Consider the following 19,158-nt stretch of genomic DNA (forward strand, 5'->3'; position numbering starts at 1 on the left):
ATGGACCCAAAAATAACTATCTAAATATTAAATAATAACTATATCCAACCCGATTACACTGGATCTCAACTTTACCCGTTATAAATCGTGGTTGAGTCTAATTAAATATTTTTTTTTTGTCATCTAATTGTTTCATTCCATAATAACGTTCTTACATCGTCCATGTCATTTCAAAGTTTTTGATCCTATTCTAGCTGCCTTTGCTAAGCTATCTGCATTACTATTTGCTAATCTATTAATCTTCATAAAAGAAGAGCCACAATCCTTTGCTATCTTCATAATATCCTGAATGTAGACACCCAATCTATATTAGTATTTGCGAAGTGAATTCTTCTGTGGTTTAACGCACACTTTTTGATGTCGTTTTGATTAATGAAATTTTGATGATTTGATTGGTTGATAATTGTTATAATTTGATTGGTTGAATTAGTTAATTTTAAATCATTAAAATCGATATTAGTTGCTCTGAAAATGGAAAACTTCTTTAATTTAAGAAAAAGGGCATGGGCCATAATCTCTTCTCTCGAATAAATTGGCCCAAATTTCAAACCCACAAAAAAATATGCATACCTTCCAATACGTTGTTTGTGCTGATTGAGATGGTAGCTGTGTTGGTTAAGTGTTTTGTCCATTTATCGAAGTTCACAGGTTCAAATCCTGTGATTTTTTTTTTTTTTTTTAATTCGATTTTTGAAAATATTTTGTATTTATTAGATATTTTGTAAAAAGGAATATTCCATAACTTCTTTGTTATTATCTAGAATGGAATCTTTACATTTTTATTATTAATAACTACAAAATTCATGGGAAGATAATATCGCATGTAGATCAATAATTACATTTTTGTATTTATCACAAGAAAATAAACCCTAGATTGTTTAGACGTATAAATATGAGCGTTTTCAACCAAACTTCTCATAATTTACGCATTAGTTTTTCTATTAGGGTTCTGTGATTATTTTGCTAGGGTTTTTATAATAGCATTAACTTTTTGGATCTCTTTAGAAAAGATTCAGCATGTTTGTCTATTTGCATGCAAAGCTAACAATGTGTTCGTCTAATAAATTTTATGATAAGTATTCGAGGATATGTAACGAGGGTGATTGGGTTCTTCTAATAAATTTTAATCTATTGCCTCTTACTGGTGAATTTAAGCCAAGTACACATCCTTATATGATTCAACTTACCAGTGATACAACATGTGCAAGCTCTTATACTTTAGATATCAATGGTTATTTTTTGTTCGTTGTTTTCGAAGATATTATGAATGGGACTGTTGAGTTTAACTACTGTGTGGGTGAGTATTCTGTGTATTTTTCATTACCGATTTCTCATGCAGTTACTATATTGATTATTTGATATTCATTTTTTTTTTAAACAGATCTAATCGGTAAGGTTGTCAACGTTGGAAACTCTCACGATAGAATTGGATCCTTAGGATACTCTAGACAGCCTATAATAAGATTTGATCTCGAAAACGAAAGGTAATCTATTTTATGTTAATAGAATTTAAAAAATGAATTTTTAAGTTTAACTCAGACTGTTATTTGTTTGATGGGAAACTTTAGGAACCGACATTTATCATGTTTTGAAAGGTGATTATGCTGAAACTTTTCTTCGTGAGTTGGGTGGATGTAAACAAGATGTCATTATTTGCATCATTCGTTTTGCGAAGATAATTGTTCGACGAGGTATATTTTTATTTTTTATATGAGATGGTTGTAAAGTATATGCGATAAATATGATTTGATTTTCGTTTCTTCGATAATATAGGGTGTTTCTTGGCAACTACGTCGTATGATTGCACACAAGTTATTCTAAATTCGCCATGCTTCGAGGTCTATCAGTTTCGAGAGTTGATATCCAGTCGTTAAACCCTGATGTTACGAGTTCCGTGCTAATGTTTTAGGAATTATTTTATATCAATTTTTATTTTTAGGTTTTTTGGTTTGTGTTAAACATCGTATGTGATTTGAATAAAACTTGACTTTTGACGCAGTGTATGAAAATAAGATTTTTTAATTATTATTTTCATGTATGGATTTCGATGTTCATAGTTATCCCCAAAACGCCTGCGTAACGAATTGTAGTATAATTGTCCACTGGAAAAAATATATGTGATATAATTTATTGGATGATATGTTAAATTCTATATTTTTGGGAGAATATTCAATTTCTAAGAAATATAACGATAGTCTTTTCGGTTTTCGTAAAATATTAGGATAATATATTTGTTGTAATGTAGAGATATATTTTTAGGATTAAATCTGCATATTTGGAATAATAAATAATTATTTATAGATCTGCGTTATTGTAATGTAGAAGTATTTCAATAGTATTTTAACATTATCACGAAAAATGTAAATTTTCGATATTAGAGAAGATAGGCATATTATCGCGAAGAATAAGTAATGTTAACATTATCGTGCGTTTTTCTATTTCGAAATCCTTTTTATTACCAAAATCTTAATTTATTATGAAAAGCTAAAATGTATATTTTGCATTATCGCGCAATATAATATTTCATATATATAGTTTGTTAATGATTGTGTATTTTGATCACACATTTTTTTTTTTTTGTTTGTGCTGTTCACCAGAAAAATGAAACGTAAGCTTGGGCGTCCTCAGAAAAAAGGTTCATCTTCGTTGATTGCTCCAAATAAAGGTGTTTTTTTTAAGTAAATTACATTTTTAAGACATTTACGTGTTATAAATTTGCTTACTATTAATTATAATTTGTAGGTGGTAATGCTAAGAACGCACGATATGCTCCTACCAGTGTAACCGATATAGACCAACATGGAGGTTTGTTCGGTTACAATATCAATGAAGTTCCTGATCTAACACCCTCGGGAATTCGTAATGCACAACAGAGACGAATGCATATCATGCGTGAGAGGAAAAAAAGAAAAGAAGCTATTGGTTTGATCTTCTTTTTCGTAATTACAATGTTTATTAATAATTATATGCCTGATTTTCACTTATTATTTTTTCCGTAAAAAAAACAAACAGATCTTTTGGCTACTTCTATCAACACTGAAGAGTTTGCTTGCTTTATTGCTACTGATTCTGAGTCCGATATGGATAATGATGAAGACTCTATGTCGGAAAGTGAGGATGTGGAAAAATCGAGGCCTGATAATAAAAAGAAAGGAAGACCCAAAAAACGTGCTAAAACCTCTGAATTTGGTGATGGGGATGCAACAGAGACCGTTGTTACTAGAACAGATTTATTGGAATCAGTTAGTCCTGGTCTGAAAGATGGAGGTTATGGTTTTCATTGTACTAATATATTTCATTCAATACATAATATATAACTACTGTGTAATTAACACTAAGCAATGAATATTATTTTAATTAGGTTATTACGACGATGGTGATCCTATATATATATATGGTAATTGTAAGGCTTATATGTGGTATGGAGAGAGGTTGGGTAAACGATATCGTCGTGGGAAGCCTATATTCTCCATGTGTTGTGGTCAGGGTAAAGTCGTTCTTCCACTTCTTAAAACCCCTCCGAAATCCTTATTAGCATTGATGTATAATGATGGTGATTTGCGTGATCACTTTCGTGAGTTTATCCGGGCGTATAATATGATGTTTTCTTTCACTTCTCTTGGAGGAAAAATAAATAAAGAAATCAACGACGGGAAAGGTCCTTACATTTTCCAAATGAGTGGGGAGAACTACCATTCTATAGGGGAGTTGCTACCACCTCCTGGAAAAGAACCAGCTTTTTTACAGCTATATATATATGATACCGCAAATGAAACATCTAACCGAATAGCTGCTTGTGGGTATGATTATTATTCTTTTGGTTTATATTAAATTTAATCATTGAGATCGATTTTGAAACATATATGTATTGTTATTAAATGTTATATGGTTCTAACTCTTATAAGAATTTATTTTAAAAATTTTACAGGAAAACGGGACCGGCTGATAAATTACGAGTGAAGGTTGTTGAGAAAATAAAAAATATGCTAGATAAACATAACAAACATGTGGATGCATTACGAAACGTTCGAGAAAGGTTTGATCCTAACGATGATACAAGCCGGTTAAGGATAATTTTAAAGTGTGACAGGAAAAGCGATGGAAGGACTGAGAATCTACCAGCTACTAATGAAGTTGCTGCATTGATACCTAATGATTTCAATGGTGCGGTAGATGCACGTGATATCATCATCGAGTGTAAAAAGACTGGGAATCTCAAAAGGATCAGTGAACTACATCCTGCGTATCTGCCTTTGCAATATCCATTATTGTTTCCCTATGGTGAGGACGGGTTCAGACTTGGTATCGATATTGGTTTTGTAGATACTCAAGGGAGGAAAAGGTTGCATATTACTATGAGAGAGTTTTTTGCTTACCGCATACAAGAGAGGGTTGGTGAGTCACCAATCATCCCTTTATCTGGAAGATTGTTCCAGCAGTTTTTAGTGGATGCGTACACGATGATTGAGACTAATAGACTACGTTTCATATCAATGAATCAGTCTAAACTTCGTTGCGAAAATTATGACAAAATAAAGAAAACTGTTGATGGAGGTGACACTGATCTTTCTGACAAGGGTAAACGTATTATTATACCTTCTTCTTATACTGGTGGTACAAGGTATATGGTGCAACACTATCTAGATGCGATGACTACTTGCCAGCATTTTGGTTTTCCGGATATTTTCATAACTTTTACGTGTAATCCCAAATGGCCTGAGATTACCAGGCACCTAAAAAGACATAACTTGAAGCAAGAGGATAGACCAGATATATGTACGCGAGTGTTCAAGATGAAACTAGATGATCTCATGCACAAGCTCACCAAAGAAAATGTGTTAGGTGTCGTAAAAGCGGTTATGTTTTATTAAACTAAGTATCTTATTTCGTTTAGCAATATAATGTCCATAACATTGCTAGATGATCATGCTAACTAATCTTTTAAAAACTACCATTTATTCGTTGCAGCGATCTACACGATTGAGTTTCAAAAACGGGGGCTACCTCATGCACACATCGTTCTTTTTTTAGAAGCTGGTCACAAGCTACCAACTGGTGATGACATTGATAAGATAATATGTGCTGAGATTCCTGACAAGGATATTGATCCAGCGCTGTATGAGATAGTAGGAGATGTTATGATGCATGGTCTATGTGGTGCTTTGAATAAGGATAGTGTTTGCATGGCTGAAGGAAAATGTACAAAGTATTTTCCAAAACCTTACAGTCCGATCACTAAAATAGATGATGTTGGATATCCTATATACAGGCGACGTAATGACAAGAAAGTTATCGTTAAAAAGGGTATTGAATGTGATAATGGATTTGTGGTTCCTTATAATAAGAGTCTCACACTGCTTTATAGGGCTCATATCAACGTCGAATGGTGTGTACAATCTCGATCAGTAAAGTATCTATTCAAATATATTCATAAATGTGCTGACTACATTCGTGCAACTGTCAAGAATGATGATAAAGAAAACGAGATTAAGAAACACTTCAATTGTAGGTATGGTTTAAACATTTTGTTCACATATTTTATATCTTTGAAATTCGAATCTTCCATTATTTAATAATGTCTTTCTATGTAGGTATGTAGCACCTTCGGAGTCTACGTGGAGAATTTTCCGTAATCATACTCACCATCGCACGGTTTCTGTAATTAAACTACCCTTTCATTTACCGAATCAGCAAATGGTCATATACAACGAGGATGATCCAGGTGACGAGGTTATTAATCGTGTCTCAGTTGGTACGTCAAAATTCATTGCTTGGATGGAATGCAACGATATGTATGAATTGGCGAGGACGTTAACTTATGCGCAATTTCCTACGAGATTTGTGTGGAATAACACAAAGAGAATATGGACGCCACGATCAAGGAGAGTTGCTCTTGGTAGAATCACGTACGTACCCATTGGGGCAGGTGAAGCGTATTATTTAAGGCTTCTGCTTAATTTAGTCAAAGGACCACGTAGTTTTGATGATATAAAAACGGTCAACAAAGTTCTACATTCTTCGTTCAAAGACGCTTGCTATGCGTATGGATTATTGAATGATGACAAAGAATATATTGAGACCATCAATGAGGGCGGCTTGTGGCTTTCTGCCAATTATCTCCGTCGTCTTTTTGTGATCCTGCTCACTACTCAAAGTATATCCATTCCTTCTAGAGTTTGGGATGCTACGTGGCAGGTATTATCAGATGACGTCATATATAATTACAGAAAAGCTGCCAGGGATCAAAGTAAGTCGTATAGTTATTGTTTGCGTTGTTGTTATTATATATCTTTAAGATATTGATAGCTAATTTATCTTTTGTAACTTTTTTGAAATTGTGTAGCTGTTAGTCTATCTCAGGAGCAAGTTAAAGACTTTACTCTGGTCGAAATAGAACTTCTTTTACGTGTAAGTGGGATCCTTAAAAGAATTCACACCTATGCCGTTTCCTGAAGATATTACTCTGGAGTCACGTGATAATCCTCTTATTCGGGATGAGAGGAATTACAATCGTGAAACTCTTAGAGTAAGAAACGAGCAGATGTTAGCCACTGTAACAAGTGAACAGAGAAGTGTTTATGATGAGATACTAGAAGCAGTAAATAAGAACAAAGGAGGTATGTTCGTTGTTTATGGTTCTGGAGGTACTGGTAAACCTTATTTGTGGAGTCTATTAGGATCTGCTCTACGTTCCCAAGGTGATGTTGTTCTCAAGGTTGCATCGAGCGGGATTGCTGCGTTGTTATTAGAAGGAGGCCGAACTGCGCATTCAAGATTTGCAATCCCTATTGTGGTTAATAAGTTTACCTTCTGTTCAATCAAGAAGGAGTCGAATCTTGCCGACCTGATAAGGATTGCTAAACTCATTATATGGGACGAGGCGTTGATGATGAGTAAAGACTGTTTCGAGACTCTAGATAGAACGATGCGTGATATATTAGAAGTTGATAAGCCCTTTGGTGATAAGGTCATTGTTTTAGGAGGGGATTTTAGGCAAATATTGCCAGTGATTCCAAATGCCGGGAAGACAGAGATACTTATGGCCACTTTGAATTCGTCACCTCTGTGGCACAAATGTAGAGTGTTGAGACTTACACAGAACATGCGACTTATATCTGGAGATAATAGCCGTGCGATGCTTGAACGAGCTGCCTTTACAAAGTGGATCTTAGACATTGGTGATGGTACGATAAATGACGATGGTAGTGGTGAAGCCGTGATTGATATTCCTAATGATCTGTTGATTAAAGACTGTAAAGATCCTATAAAAACGATCGTCAAAGAAATTTATGGGAGTTCGTTTTCGAAAAAGACTGATCCTAAATTTTTCCAAGACCGTGCCATACTGAGTCCAAGAAACGATGATGTAGATACGATAAATGATTATATGCTTTCAAAGTTATCGGGTATGTTTATTTTGTTTTAATTCCTCTTAGTTTATTTGTTTATATTTATATAATACGACGTTTGTTTTGTATATAACAGGTGTTGAAAGGACCTATCTTAGCTGTGATAACATTGATACGACTGAAGAAGTTGTCAATTACAATGATGCATCTGAAGTACCCTCAGAGAGTGTAGCCAGTAAGAATAAAGGTGATTCCAACAACATGATTTATACCGAGGAGTTTTTAAATAGTATCAAGATGTCTGGTTTCCCTAATCATGTCCTGAAGTTGAGAGAGGGTACTCGTGTAATGCTTCTAAGAAATATCGACCCTAAGAATGGGTTGTGTAATGGCACAAGACTCATCATTATTAAGATGGCTAATTATGTTCTCCAGACTCAGATAATAACAGGTAGCAAGGTTGGTGAAAAAGTACTGATTCCTAGGATATTCCTCTCTCCTTCGGAGATGAAACTTCCTTTCAGGATGAGATGCAAGCAGTTTCCTATCCCATTAGCTTTTGCAATGACTATAAACAAAAGCCAAGAACAGACACTCGAAAAGGTTGGTTTGTATCTTCCAAGACCGGTCTTTACTCATGGGCAACTCTATGTCGCTGTATCGAGGGTTACATCAAGAGAATGTTTGAAGATATTGATCACCGATAAAGACAACAAACCACAAAACAAAACATTGAATGTCGTCTACAAGGAGGTTTTTGATAAGATATGATATTTCTTTTTACTGTGTTTTGTTTTGTGATATGTTGTCTCTATGTATCTCGAAATATGTTAGTTCTTTTTATTGTATAAGACCATTACATTCGGTTTTATAGTTTTTAATAGATTTAACGTTTTTCGATTTTTCACTAAGTTGGATCTCATGTATTAATGGTTTGATCTCTGATTTTTAACTGTAGTCGGATAATTCAGTGACAAACTCTATTCGATAACATATTTTAACCAAACTTTAATTGTAACATATTATTGGGCATCTATTGACATTTCATCGAGAATGCTTCAAAACCAAATTATCATGTCATCGAAATAAACTTAATTGTTTTTAGAAAATAAAACCAAGTACATACTGTCTTTAAAGTAATCATTACAAACAGTAAAAAAAAACATGAATTTGGTTTGAAACTGATATTGTTCTTGATTAAACTCCAGATCTCCTCTTTTTTCGTTCCTTCTCCTTTCCCTTTAAACACAGACACAAACAATCCGATTTAGATTTTTGTAAAACTATATAGCTTTGAACTAACTCAATATTATATTTAAACATGAATTGTTTCTACAACATAGAGTTCAATGGGCAATCAATAACAAACTATAATGACTCAATAACATAGATTTTAGACAATTTTTCATAATTTAGATCTAAATATGTTTCTGATCACGTACCCATTCGGCGGTATCCATGTGTCGAATTTCTGTCTCCACAAAACCGCAACGCATGCACTTTAACCCTATCTCCAGATCTAGAATCAGGTCGTATTTTCGTTTTGTGCAACTTTATTGGGATGTCTCATTAGATGTGTTGCCTTTGTCATCCTCCATAAGTAGAATATACAGATTTTATTATTCATTGTGTAAGACATGATTAAAACAAACTTTAGTAAATAGGATATATTACCTGAGGAGTGTTCTGTTTGGCTTTCTGATTTGATGCGGTGAATAAGTGTATTTGTTCCCATAATTCTTCTTGCTCTATCTCGGAATCTGTTGGTGAAGGTGGTGAGTTTGGTTCCACGACACCAAATCTCATTACCAATGGTGGGGGATTGATGATCAACAAGCCATTTTCATCGAATTTTTTTTCGTTTGTGTTCGCCATCTTCTTATGAATTCTCTCAGAAACGATAATGGTACTTGAAAAATATTTTAAAGTTTTTTGAAAAGAAACCATCAATTCAGTATTTATAAGGTGTACAATAATAATTAATTTTCACATTTTTCAATTTTTTTATGGGGAAGACTATGCGACTTTATGTTTGCAACTAACCGTTTGACTTTCCAATATAACTTTAAGGAAAAAATGCTCAAGTAGATACATAAAGTTATAACGTAAAAGTCTACATAAATGGCATTTTTTGTTATGATGTTGAATATGTCATCTCCTAAAATAGTGAAACATAAAATTGTTCAAATAACATAAGCCATAGAGAGAGATCATATTATTTTATGGAAAGTGTTGCAATTTAGCAAAAGTTTATATTTAGTAAAATAGTATATTTACTTATTGAGATTGCGTGTATATTTGGTGAAACTTAAAACATGGAATATATTCTCTTACCAGGCACGTGAAACGAACAAATCGGTCAATATCAATATGGAAGTGTCTTGACATAATTAGTGGATTGTTGTTGGTTTTGACAGTAAAGGGGCTTTAAATGGTAACTATTCAAATTTTTTCTTTTAAAATAATTCAAACGAAAATAAATTTATAAGAAAGAAAGATAATTCAGACAAAACCACATCGGGCAAAGTAAGATAATTATTTTGACATTAACCCTACTCCCTTAATATAGTTTTTTGTGATACTATATTGTTTACATATATGTTTAAATATTAATTTCAGACTTTGGTGAAGATACGAAACGATGTGCATGATTATGATTTAGCTAATGTGAATTTTCATTGCAATAAAATTGTCATTTAACATATATAGATGGTTTTATAGTAAACTATCTTAATAATTGTTAACAATGAGAATTGGAATATTAACATAATTTAAAATAGAAAAATCTCAATATATATATATATATATATATATCTATTTATTTTACTCGAAGATAATATTGTTTCTTTATCTATATTTATCCTGAAATGTTAATATTCTTAATTTTTGGTTATATATTAATATAAAATCACATTTTTTCTTATAAATATACTCTAAATTGTATAACCCTAAACGATAGGCATCACGCAATGGCGGATTATGATTTTGTTCGTCAATTGGACTCTCAAAGATCTGACTGGAGAATTATAGAGAAAATACTCAAAAAATGGGTGGTGGATTACTCGGACGATAATCGAAGTCTAAATTTCATTCTGGTCGATGAAAGAGTAAATTTCAGTAACTTAAAATGTTATTTGTGATAATTATTGTTGATTTTGCTTATTGTTTTAACATACAATAATTTTTTCTTTTGTTGATATAATGTTATCGTATAAACTTCTAGGGTTGTAGAATACAGGCTCGGGTAAACAATCAGATGATGGAGCATTTCAATTAAATATGCGAAGAAGATCAATGGTTTATGTTGACTGGATTTCTTTTAAATCCTTACAACTGGACTAATATCCCAAGTATTACAAAACACGATTACGTTATTACACTGACACAGGGAACAACGATCTCACCAGCTTTACCATTAACAAATAATTCGTTCTATAATTTTGCATCATTCCTCTCGATTTATGAATTCCCAGATGCTCATTATTATCTAATTGGTAAGAATATTTTGGTATCTTCTTATAATGCAAAATTTATAGTTCGCACTAATGTCTTAATTTTGACTAATTACAATCACAGATTTGATTGGAGTCGTTGAAGATGCTAGATATTTTACTATTACATACTCGGATGGGACGACTACATCATCAATTCGATTTAATATAATAGATGATGAGTAAGTATATCTCAAACTGTAGGATTTTGAAGTTTAGCTAATTAATTATTAACTAGATTCTTTGTCAAAATATAGGGAGTACATGCTAGAATGTGTTGCACATGGTGAGTTGGCAACTGAAATAAGAGATAAGTGTAGAGAATACGAAGGTCCCTTTGCTATATGTGTGTTAACCGATTGGTGTGTAGCAATTGACGGGGGTATGTTCTCTGATGATACATCAATATGTTATTTATAAAATCGTTGTATATAACATAACAATATTCCAATATATATGTTTTAGAGAATGTGTCTATCAAGGATCATGATGATGATGGTGTGTCCCATTTTATCACTGATTCACCTATTGATGAAGTTTTGACCTTGCGAAATAGGTAAGTATATTTCGATGTGTTGTTTAAATTGACTTATGAAAACAAAAATATATGTATATTTAGATCAACATGATTTTGTTATTGAAATTTCAGGATTAGAGAGAGATTATATGGGCTGGATACAGATGATGTCTAATGGTTTGGACCGATTCGAATGATTCAAAATCGATAATCCATATATATTATTAGTTTTGTTAGACACTTTTTTTTTGTATTTACAAGACTGTTTTGGGTCAAAAAATTTCGTGTTATAACCAAAATTCGACTCTCCCTTTAACAAATAAAATGTGTTAACTAATAATCTATTTAGAATATTCATCATAAGTTGCAACTTTCCAAAAATGGATCATTTTTCTTTTGAAAAATACGTAAAATGAACTGATTCACGCGACACTTTCCATAACCGTTATTTGGGTGTTATATATATCCTCATTTTCTCATATACATTGTTAAAAATAAACAACAAAGTAACCCTTCTCCCCAACTGTTTCTTTGGCTTTATTAAAATATTGTCCAGGAAAATTATGTTCACTGGCTTGATGTAATGATTGTATACTGAAGAAACTATTGTATTTTTTTATTATTTTTGACTCGGTATGCTCGCGTATCTCGGTTGCGTGTATGCTTAGTACACCAGATGCAATTAGATTTTATTCTCTCATATTGCATGCTGCTAATGTCTCGAAAAATTACATTAACGGATGAAAAGACGCCTTTGACAGACAATTGTTGTCATTTAAAACAAAACCTATAAATAAATTAATCTTTATTTTAAAAATACATATTCAATGTTGTATGTTCCCATAAGTTTATTGGGTTGAAAAGGAAATAACTGTCTAGAATGTAACGCGTATATATATATATATATATGTGTTCTCTTTTCTTATTTTTTGTTTTACTTTTCCTTTTGTGTTCTTGATAGAGAAAAAAAAATGTCTCATGTTGTTGATATCTCTAGGTTAGATTATTACACCACCGGCGGTGAAGTTCGTGTGCAAGTTGTTCGACTCTGGAATAATGTAAATTTCTTTGGTGATACAATTGAGATGATTCTCGCTGATGATCGGGTATTTCTTATGTAGTTGTTATTTCTTTATATATTTCATAGGGTTGTTTTTAAAAGCATTTTTTCTTTTGGATTTTACACTTGAACTTATGCGAAATCGATCTTAGGGTCATCGTATCGGCGCAACTGTCATGCCCGATGAAATCGCTCTGCATGGACCTATACTTAAACAAGGTTACTGGTTTAGGGTTCGTCGATTCGTTGTTAAGAAGGCCAGTGGTTCGATATGCATAACCGTAAACAGGCATCGTTTTATTTTCAGATCTCATACGGTCGTGATTCCTATCTCTCCAGTAACCCATAATTTACACTTGCATCTCAATTGCACACGCTTCTTTGACATCGTGATCGCGGATTAGATTTTGAGTTTTTAATTGGTAATATTGGTAACCATCTGTTAATTTTATGACAATTTTAGTATAATATATCGTTTTGTCAATATCACTTTTTTTTTTGTATTCGATATAGATGTAATGGGAACCGTGTTGAAGATGGGTGATCTCTGTGAGATAAACAGCGATGCTTATGAGGATAATGCAACATATCTTCGATTCGAACTTCTTGATGCAGGGTAAGATCTATGAGTTTATATCCATATGTCTTTTGTTTATGCAAAAAAAACAAAAAACAATGTATCGTTTTGGTTTTATGACATCTAAACTGGAAGAACCTTTTTGTTCTGTTTTAATCAATTAGGAGAGATTGTGTATTGCCATGTATCGCCCGTGGGAATTTGGCTAAGAATCTGCATAGTGTTTATCAGCGTAATCAAAGTGAATCAGTGGTGTTTGTGCTGAGGTTTTGGAAGATGACTAATGGTCAAGGTAGGTTTTTATTCCTTTTTTTAGTATTTTCGAATAGCTAATCTTGCATTCTTCTAATTCTGATTCGTAAAATTAATGATAGGTGTTGATAAGAATTCGGTTGTCCTATGCTCTTACCCTCCTTGCTCTGATTTCCTGTGTAATCCTGTTGATGACGAGATTGACGATTTCAGGGCTAAGTAAGTATTAAATTTAATTTTTCTTTATTGATATATTGTGTTAGTTGATTTTTAGATATATTGATCTAACATATCGATTTTTTTTTTGTAGGCGATACCGCCTTAACTAATGCACCATCGATGGAATGTTGATTCCTTATCTTTCTTTTTAATGTTTGTAAAACTATTATATTATGATACTTATTAAATGATATCGGTTGTTGTTTAATCTACTATTTTGGTTTGACTCTATGCATACTGCATTATGTCTTATTTATATTATGAATGTTATGAATGATTAGGTCTTATTTATATTATGAATGTTATGAATGATTAGTGTTTAGAATAAATTTGTATATCAATGGGTTTGTAGTGTTTTGTCTTTTTTGGTGATGTATGGCGATTTAAAAAGTTGATTTTTAAACTATAGTCTACTTAAAGGGTTAAGTATTCATTGCGTTTTTGAAAATATATCTGACAACTTCTGATAGATTTGAATAGATGGATATCTATAGTTTTTGATACATGTATAATATTTTGTAGATGTATATCTCCAATATACAATAAACTAAACATTTTTTATTATATATATAATATTAATACCTAAACCGCATGTAAACGATAAACGATTGTGTCTTAATCGATTGGAGTGTAAATAAAATAAAGGAATGGATAATCAGGCATATGTCATTATTCTTAATAATGTTCTGTCAAAAAATACCGCGTGTTGGATTATTAAAAAGTATGTCAATAACATATATAATAACTGATTTGATTCTAAATCTGTCTGATGTAAACGATTTATTATGTTACATTTAAATTATATATCATCTGAGCCTAAAATTTGTATACATCTTATGGGCCAAACAATTTCGTGTTGTAACCAAAATTCGACTCTTCCTTTAACAAATAAATTGTGATGGTCTTGGATGATCAAGAGTTTAGTCCTATAATTTATGAATATCTCCGTTATTGCCCTGATCTATTAAATTTGTTAGTAATTAATAATGTTTTCAATATCAATCATATTGTTAATGTGTTATCTTAATATTTTCTAATTTTATTACGTATAATAATTCTTTCATCTAATTAAAGAGTTTTAAAGTTCAAAATAATGAGAAAAAAGTCAAATAGAATTGTCAAACAAAATAAATGAAAACATCAAATGAAATTGGTAGATTCAATGGCTAGGGAAAATAGGTGAGTGATCAAAAAAGTAGCCATCTTCAATGTTGTTAAAATCATCAGTGTAGTCAAGCCTGCAAGAACAAGATAAATAATGAGTCGAATATTCTACAATTTTGTTTAGTAAATTTACAAGATGATAACGGTGAACAATGCTTACATAAAATGAGAATTTACGACTTCAGGAATTAGAGGATCGAACAATATTTCAGAGAATTCTCGACCAGAACAAACACATATTTCATCTGTACAATATAGAAAATTATATTAGCTACAATTGATATAAATATAAATTGATATATGGTTGGTCGATAGAATGAGAAATAACCTCCATATCGACACATCTCCCAAAATCTCAATACACAGAAAACGATTTTGCGACGAGGAGTATTTTTCCATAAGGACTCAAAATGTTCAGCATCTCTTCCCCACGCTATGCAATTGATGTCGACACCCCTAAAAATCAGAATTAATATATCATTTTCTTTAACATCGAGAATATGATAGTAAAGATTTATATATGTATTAGTCTTTGTATCAATGGATTCTTACTCAAAATCTCTTATTGTAAATTTTAGAACACTTGAGTTGATTCTCTGATTTCCGATCCAAAATTGGTCTTGACGTTCCAATTGACAAACTTTGATAATACCGCCAATCAAATCAACTAACATAAAGCAATATATTCATATAATTAAGTAGAGTATTAATTAATCTAATTGAGTATAATGAAATACTAAGAAAACATACCAACGTCTATGTTTTCCATCAGAGATTCGTCAAGGACATTTCTAAAATTAGCAAATGAATACAACTGGTCATCTGATTTAGGCGATGTCTTCTCAACATGAGTATCCTCATCGATACAGATATGGAGACCATTGACTGTAATCCTCGAAGTTCCTATGTGTGGAGTAATTTTGAAGTTACCAATGAAATACCAATCTTTATCACACATCATGCCTTCATAATGGTCTACTAAACGATTCGGAATCGATGCACGTATTCGATCACCCGATTTTCAGTTAAAAAATAATGATGGTATTGATAATATATTAAGATTCAGACAGTAATATATTAAGATTCAGACAGTATGTTATTTTTGAAGTTATACTTACATGTTCGTCTGCGAATATAAACGATCGCTGAATACCGTGAACACCTAGGCTTTCCTCGACACTCTTGATAACTTGAACACAGATAGAAGATCGATCAGATGCTATACCTAAATCAGAAATCATCGTGCAAGGAGACATTTTTTTCAAAGATAGATGCAGTTATTATTAACAATGAATAGAATCTGATTATGAGTAACACATGGGTATTACTTTAAATTGAAAACCACCGTTACGACAACCAATAGTAGTGTTTGCAATGTTTTAAAAAATAACGGTCATATTTACCACCACTAATTTAGTTGACTATATATATCATGTTTTGTTATAATTATAATATAATAATTATGAAAATCAAAAATAGAAAGAACCTCATCAGAATCATTACTAAGTGATAAAATGACATATAATTGTTATGATTATTAATATTTATTTTATTGTGATAATAATTGTGATACTAGCTTTTTTAGAGGCTTAGACATAGAAATTTTTTTTCTGAAAGAATATTTGTTAGATTTTATTTCGTTTATTATATAAAGCACAATTTTCTTATATTTGATTAGAATTAATGGTATAATTTCATTTTATTATTGTAAATAAGTGTTGTTCATTTTAAAAAATGATATATACCGAAAGTTTTACAAAAAATATTATACAATTTAACTATTATTCATAAACTCAAATATAAAAATATTATACGATTTCTTAAATATATAAAGTCCGTGCTTGGCAAAAATTGGAAATAAAAATGTGATGTTTATGTTACGAGAATTTCAATAATCAAATTACAATAAGGTTTATATAATGATTGTGTCCGCGCGACGCGGGCAGATACCTAGTTGATTATATTTTCCAACTTGTGGCTTCTCATATCTTTGGTAGGTTCGGTTAGTATACAAGAGTCCATATAACATCTGAAGATCTCCACAAAATGTGACTCTCTCATAGCCTAACCTTCTCAGATTAATAATTGCATTACATAATGCATCTGCTTCCGCTTCCATAGAAGATTGAGTCGGAGAGATCGCACCTGAGCCTTTGAGAAGAGCTTTACCCTGTTTATCATATAAGATCCAGGCAATCCCAGCTAATTGAGTTTGAGAAATCCAGGAAGCATCTATAAAGCAGCAATATTGATCAGCTTTATGAATAGCTTCTTGCGTGGTTTTGGGAATGTCTCGTTGATGTCTTAGTGGTCCTTGTGACAGAGCATGGGATTATGGGAAGCTTGGAGGGTTTGATTATTTGCTTCTATAGCTTCTCTCCACAACTTGAAATCAACTAGTGCTTTGTTAATTATATCTGGAATGGGCCACCTTCGATTGTTAAAAATGGCATCATTTCTCTGTTTTCATATTCTCCAGCTTAAAATATAAAACAGAGAAAGCCTTTCCGTAGACATCTTGTTTAGATTTATAAAACTTTGGTAGTTATCCCAGATGTCATGAGTATTTAAATACTCAGATAATGGATTATCAAGTGGAGCTAATTCCCAAATTTCCTTACTGATACGGCAATTAAAAAGAAGATGATTTACCGTTTCATCTGCTTCACCACATAACTGACAAGTACTATCCTTTAGTGCTGCCTTTTGCTTTAAACTATTTGCCACTGGGAGTGCATTATGAAAAACTCTCCACCAGAAATGCTTTATCTTGGGAGGTATATTTTGTTTCCACAGAAAATTATATAAATGGATTGGAGTAGAAGAATTCTGACCTCTATTAGCTTGGATGAGATTATATCCCGATTTTACTGTATATTCCCCATGTTGCGAGTGTATCCAAGTGATCATATCCTGAGTTTCTGCAACTGAAGGACGCAGCATTTTAATTAGAGGTATATCCATAGGATGACAAAGTGAAGAAAGCTTTATATTATCCCATTCCTTCGTGCCTCTAACAAATAGATCTTTGACTTTAAGATCTGATGCTGCATTAGTACCGATATTAGTTGCAGGAGCAGATGGGATAATTGGAAGCCATGGATCCTTCCACACTTGAATTTGATCCCCATTTCCAACAATCAATTTAACTCCTTTCTTAAGCAGCTTATTGCCTGCTAAAATACTCCTCCAAGCGTAACTTTGAGTTCCTTTTCTGTTTCGCTTCAAGCAACGTAGTCGTAGGGTAGTACTTTGCTTTATAAACTTTAGCTAAAAGGGAGTTTGGATTTTGCATGAGCCTCCAACCCTGTTTAGCCAGCAAAGCTACATTAAATTCTTGAAGATCTCTAATTCCTAAACCTCCTTGATTCTTGGGATTCGTAAGTTTTTCCCATGAAACCCAATTAATACCTCCTCTGTTTGGTTGTGTAGACCACCAGAAACGCCTTGTGACCGCTACCATTTGAGGCAATTTAAAACAAGACATACAATATGTTGGTAGAGCAGTTACAACAGATTTGATAAGTACCTCTTTACCAGCAGGAGACAAGAATTTTGCATACCAATTCTCCATTTTATCCGATACTCTCTGCACCAGTTAAGAAAAAGTACTGCATTTATTCCTGCCAATAAATTCTGGTAAACCGAGATATTTCCCAAAGTCTCCAACCTTTGCAATCTTTGTGGTTTGAAGAATATAGTCCTTAAGAGCTGGATTTACACCTTTGGTAAAAGTGATTGCTGATTTTTGGAAATTAACCTGTTGCCCTGAAATTTGCTCATACTTCGCTAAAACAGCCATCAATGTCTCACATTCATCTACTGTTGCCTTACAAAAGATTAGAGAATCATCAGCAAATAACATATGAGAAATAGATGGACTACCTCTACTTGCTTGAAATCCAGTGATCAAACCAGCTTGTTCGGCTTGAATGATGAGCTGTGAGAGTCCTTGCGTACATAAGAGGTAAATATAAGAGGAAAGTGGATCCCCTTGGCGTATTCCGCGTGTTGGAGTGATCGTTGTAGATGGACTTTCATTGATTAAAACTGAGTATGTCACAGAAGTAATACACTTCATAATCCAATGACACCATTTATCTGCAAAACCCATTTTTCTCATAATATGATCTATGTAAGTCCATTCTACCTTGTCAAAAGCCTTGCTTATGTCTACTTTATCAGCCATATAGGGATACTTAAGCTTTCTGGTACGCATTGAATGCATCATTTCCTGTGCGATAAGAACATTATTTGTAATGAGTCTTCCAGGAATAAATGTTAATTGATTTTCACAAATAAGACCATTCAGAAAAGGCTTAAGTCTTTCCGCTAGCACCTTTGAAAGTATCTTATATGCAACATTACTTTGACTTATAGGTCTAAAATCTTTAACTTCTGTAGGGGACTCTATCTTTGGGATCAGACAAATATGAGTATGATTTAAAACAGGATCTAACTCAGTGGTTTCAAGAAAGTGATGAATGAAACTAACCACATCTGCTTTGATTGTAGGCCAATGGTTTCGG

The 19,158-nt window shown here is 32.6% G+C and overlaps 2 protein-coding genes across 2 annotated transcripts; both read left to right on the plus strand.

Moving 5' to 3' along the window:
* Nucleotides 1-2,601: 2,601 nt before the first annotated feature.
* Nucleotides 2,602-6,394, plus strand: LOC112082039. Its single transcript, XM_024149126.1, has 7 exons — nt 2,602-2,635; nt 2,743-2,922; nt 3,013-3,267; nt 3,991-4,776; nt 4,969-5,386; nt 5,592-6,195; nt 6,344-6,394. Exons 1-7 carry the CDS (start codon nt 2,602-2,604, stop codon nt 6,392-6,394), a joined length of 2,328 nt encoding a protein of 775 aa, XP_024004894.1.
* A 45-nt stretch (nt 6,395-6,439) lies between these two features.
* Nucleotides 6,440-8,120, plus strand: LOC112082040 (ATP-dependent DNA helicase PIF1-like). Its single transcript, XM_024149127.1, has 2 exons — nt 6,440-7,406; nt 7,486-8,120. Exons 1-2 carry the CDS (start codon nt 6,440-6,442, stop codon nt 8,118-8,120), a joined length of 1,602 nt encoding a protein of 533 aa, XP_024004895.1.
* The last annotated feature ends 11,038 nt before the right edge of the window (nt 8,121-19,158 follow it).

Source organism: Eutrema salsugineum, unplaced genomic scaffold, assembly GCF_000478725.1.
Source record: "Eutrema salsugineum unplaced genomic scaffold, Eutsalg1_0 scaffold_1, whole genome shotgun sequence".
Taxonomy (NCBI): Eukaryota; Viridiplantae; Streptophyta; class Magnoliopsida; order Brassicales; family Brassicaceae; genus Eutrema; species Eutrema salsugineum.

Coding starts and splice junctions, on each gene's coding strand:
- LOC112082039 (XM_024149126.1), top strand. CDS start 2,602: ATGAAACGTAAGCTTGGGCGTCCTCAGAAAAAAG. Junction 2,636..2,742: donor TGGGCGTCCTCAGAAAAAAG/GTTCATCTTCGT, acceptor TATAATTTGTAG/GTGGTAATGCTAAGAACGCA. Junction 3,268..3,990: donor TCCTGGTCTGAAAGATGGAG/GTTATGGTTTTC, acceptor AAAATATGCTAG/ATAAACATAACAAACATGTG.
- LOC112082040 (XM_024149127.1), top strand. CDS start 6,440: ATGCCGTTTCCTGAAGATATTACTCTGGAGTCACGTGATAATCCTCTT. Junction 7,407..7,485: donor TATGCTTTCAAAGTTATCGG/GTATGTTTATTT, acceptor TGTATATAACAG/GTGTTGAAAGGACCTATCTT.